The 3,328-nt window shown below is 46.5% G+C and overlaps 1 protein-coding gene across 1 annotated transcript; it reads left to right on the forward strand.

The window, feature by feature from the left end:
* Window positions 1-1,207: 1,207 nt before the first annotated feature.
* On the forward strand, window positions 1,208-3,318 carry Pmar_PMAR025931 (hypothetical protein; the record flags this gene model as incomplete). The annotated part of the gene is made up of 10 exons (XM_002782085.1): window positions 1,208-1,689; window positions 1,898-2,077; window positions 2,122-2,190; window positions 2,238-2,311; window positions 2,359-2,453; window positions 2,497-2,552; window positions 2,640-2,733; window positions 2,822-2,923; window positions 3,061-3,165; window positions 3,209-3,318. Coding segments are annotated over exons 2-10 (850 nt in total), but the record flags the coding sequence as incomplete, so codon positions are not given.
* Window positions 3,319-3,328: the final 10 nt, after the last annotated feature.

Raw genomic sequence — 3,328 nt, forward strand, 5'->3', positions numbered from 1 at the left:
TCCGGATGAACTTGATGGGCACGGCCGGGAGACCATCGAGTGGCCAGTATAACTGGGTCGAAACCGCAGTGGCGGGCTAGGGATAGCCACCATCTGTCGCATGATGAACTACAGGGCACACCAGCGGACCTAGACCTGCACAATAGTAATCCTTTTCCATCCCGGTACCTTACAATGACCCAATATCCATCCATTGAAAACTTATGACACCCAACAACGGTGCTGCTATTGATGATGAAAAATGCGAAGGTTCCTGGCCTTAACGATCACCCATCCACAAGCAGTCAGTCATCTTTCCCTTCCTTCGCCGGGAGGAACTTAACCGGATTGCGATTGAATGCAGGCCACGATGGGAATGTTATCTAAATGAGGCTATCATATACTGCGTCGCGAAAGGACGCTCGAAGAGCGTTTCAAAGAGCCTTCGAATCCATCTTCAAGACAAGTAAAAGCAGTGCTGCAAAAAATGTTCGCTTTCCTCAGCTGAGCTCAAAATTTTCCTCACTAATCATAGGATTTTATATACGAATTAGAAGAATATATACGATTAGTGTAGAGAAAGTAACAAGGATTCTCCAAATTCTCCTCAGAAGCTTCATATTGCCACCAACACATGTGGTTGACAAGGCGCAAATTTTACCACGCTGAGTAAAAGTATGATGAAGTTTATGAATCCAATGAGATCACTATCAGTCGCTATACCACCGATATTATCACCAATTCATGACTACCACGAGAATCTCAACCGTGTGACACTACTGAATGTAGGGGAATAAGATGACGAGGCCTGAACATCATTATTACCACTGTAGCCAGGGCCGTTCCTGCCGATAGGATGTAGAATGTGTAGAGGAACCGTTGTACAGCATACCTACAGTACCATGTTATTGCATATAGATCACACGATATTACCCGTAGACGAATCCAATAACGCCACTAGCAATGATGAGGATTAACTGGATATAGAAGGCCCTTCGTTGACCTTCATAATCCTGACCACCAATCCGTCATCAAAACCATACTGAGCCTGTCTTACCATCTTTCCTTCCTTTAAACAACGAAAAAACGATACGATGCCCATACTGCAAACGATATACCGACAGACCAGTAGGTTGCAAAATTGGCAAGTCTCGCGTCGCTCCGCTGCACAGTAGCAGCGCATTCTGCATGTTTCGACTGTACGTCTCACGTCTCAGCAGTGGGTGATATCTTCCCCTCCACTATCGTTAATTGCGAGTAGAGGGTGCCGACCCCATGGGGAGTTGCTCTGTAGGTAAGCAGGGGCGTTGCGATACTTCGCTTGATGGGGATGAACATAGCATGGCTGATGGGTATTGTCAATCGTCTACCTCATTTCTAGCGGTGTTTTCAACATCTCCTTAGGCATTGACCCCAGTGATTTGGTCGTGACATTAGAATGCTTGCTGACGATAAGCGGTGTATTCATCAGCGTGATGGGTACCCTTACTCCGGCTGGAACCAATACTTACGGGCTGAGTCTGCGTTGAATGATGTTGTACTCGTGTTGTTGCAGGTTTGTGGCTTCTGGCCACGTTCATAGCAACCAAACATTGGGTAGATCGTCCTCCTCGGTAGATGGTCTCTGATGGGCCATCACCCTCTACCATGTATGCTAGGGATGGTAAGCTCTTCAAGAAAAAAGGAGAGAGCGGAACGCCGGTATCATATGTAAGATGGTCTTGGTGAGATAGCTCACAACTCAGTGTAGCAAGCATTGATTGAAGTAACATGTGGGATATTCGTCGTCTTGCAAAACATGCTATTTTTCCTTTCCTGTTTTGAAGTCCTATAGTGTTCATTCTGTTGTGTTCATAAATGCATATTTACCTACTACCACTTCGGTTACTAAGCGGTTCCTCTGATATGCGTTGTCCAGGATTTTACATCACTGATTTTCTCACGGCCCTGATTATGGAAGAAGTCCTGAGAGTAGCATGGGAAGCCGCTCCTGGTATGACCAGAGCAATCGTCTTGGTGTATGTCGCCCTTCTCATGTGTGGACTACTCCTGGAGACCACACAAACCTACGCCCAGTTCGAGTTCGTGGAACTTAGCGGTACTCTCGAACGGTAGTGAGTAGCGATGACTGATCTGCCTCAGTGCGGATTCTCTGGTATCCCCGTCGGGTTTGGTTACTCGTGACCTGTCCATTCCTCTACACCCAGCACGGTGAGTACTTCATGTCCCTGTTTTACTCGCTCACGATACTGTCTCAGCATTTACAACGATAGCGGGTCTACCTGTGGGCTACTACCTTCTATCCAGACTGCCATCTATTGAGAGGGCCAAGGTGATAGGCTAATGTATCTGTTGAAAATCCATACTATTCATATTCAGGGATCTACAGGTCTATTGTTATGGTTTTTGATCACCGTTTATACCACTATCCTGCTTCCATTCCTTCTCGTCACAGTACTTGTCGAGCTGGAACGGTATGTCGACAACACAGCTCATGTCACTATTCGACTCCTACAGGTGGATTGGTTTTTCGCTGGAGTTTCGACACTTTCTGGAAGATAAGACGTTCAGTGGTGAGTGTCTGTTGTCATCCTCCCTCGCGTATTCCTGACATGCTACTGAAACAGCCATGGCTACCTTCATAGTCTCATCATCATCAGGACTCTTCGCATTGGCCATCTTCATGATCACCAAGGAATGCATCATTAATCGTGAGCCTATGCAGCTCGGTAGTTACTCTATACACATCGAATGGTAATATGCCTACGTCTACATTTCTGCTGCTCCTCGTTAACTCGTGGACTCGATGATGTATTATGGCGCGGTGACGATATCGTATAAGGTACCCATGTGTCCTCATACTGGTCGTATCGGTATTAACTTGGAGAGTTCGTCTTGACCTCGTCGCCGCAGCGTTATTGGCTCTGCTCGATTCAAGTCCTAGGTAAGTGCCATGTGGCGGTATCGGTGGTACTACCAGTTGAGGGGCGTAGATCTCATTCCGCTAAGGGGTTTTAGGCAAGTTACTTGAACAGTGTTGAGCGAAGTCGTGGATGGCATATACCAATGAAGTGTCATCAGGTTCGCCTTTGTGGATAAACTACAACCATCTACTCGAACTCTGGCCAAAGTAGAGACCAACCTTCTGCGTAACTGGTTCATGCCAATGTCCCTCTTTGGAGGAGAGTAAGGATGTAATACCTCGAGTATGATTAATAACAACGGTCAGATACATACCTATAGAACGATCCACCTCTTTTACGGCTAACAATGAAGAAACAGAGATGAGCAATGCTGCTGAAGATATTGAGTCTGCTCTCGAGAGCGGCCATCAAGGAGGTAGGCCCTC

The sequence above is a fragment of the Perkinsus marinus genome (assembly GCF_000006405.1).
Source record: "Perkinsus marinus ATCC 50983 genomic scaffold scf_1104296940130, whole genome shotgun sequence".
Classification (NCBI taxonomy): Eukaryota; Perkinsozoa; order Perkinsida; family Perkinsidae; genus Perkinsus; species Perkinsus marinus.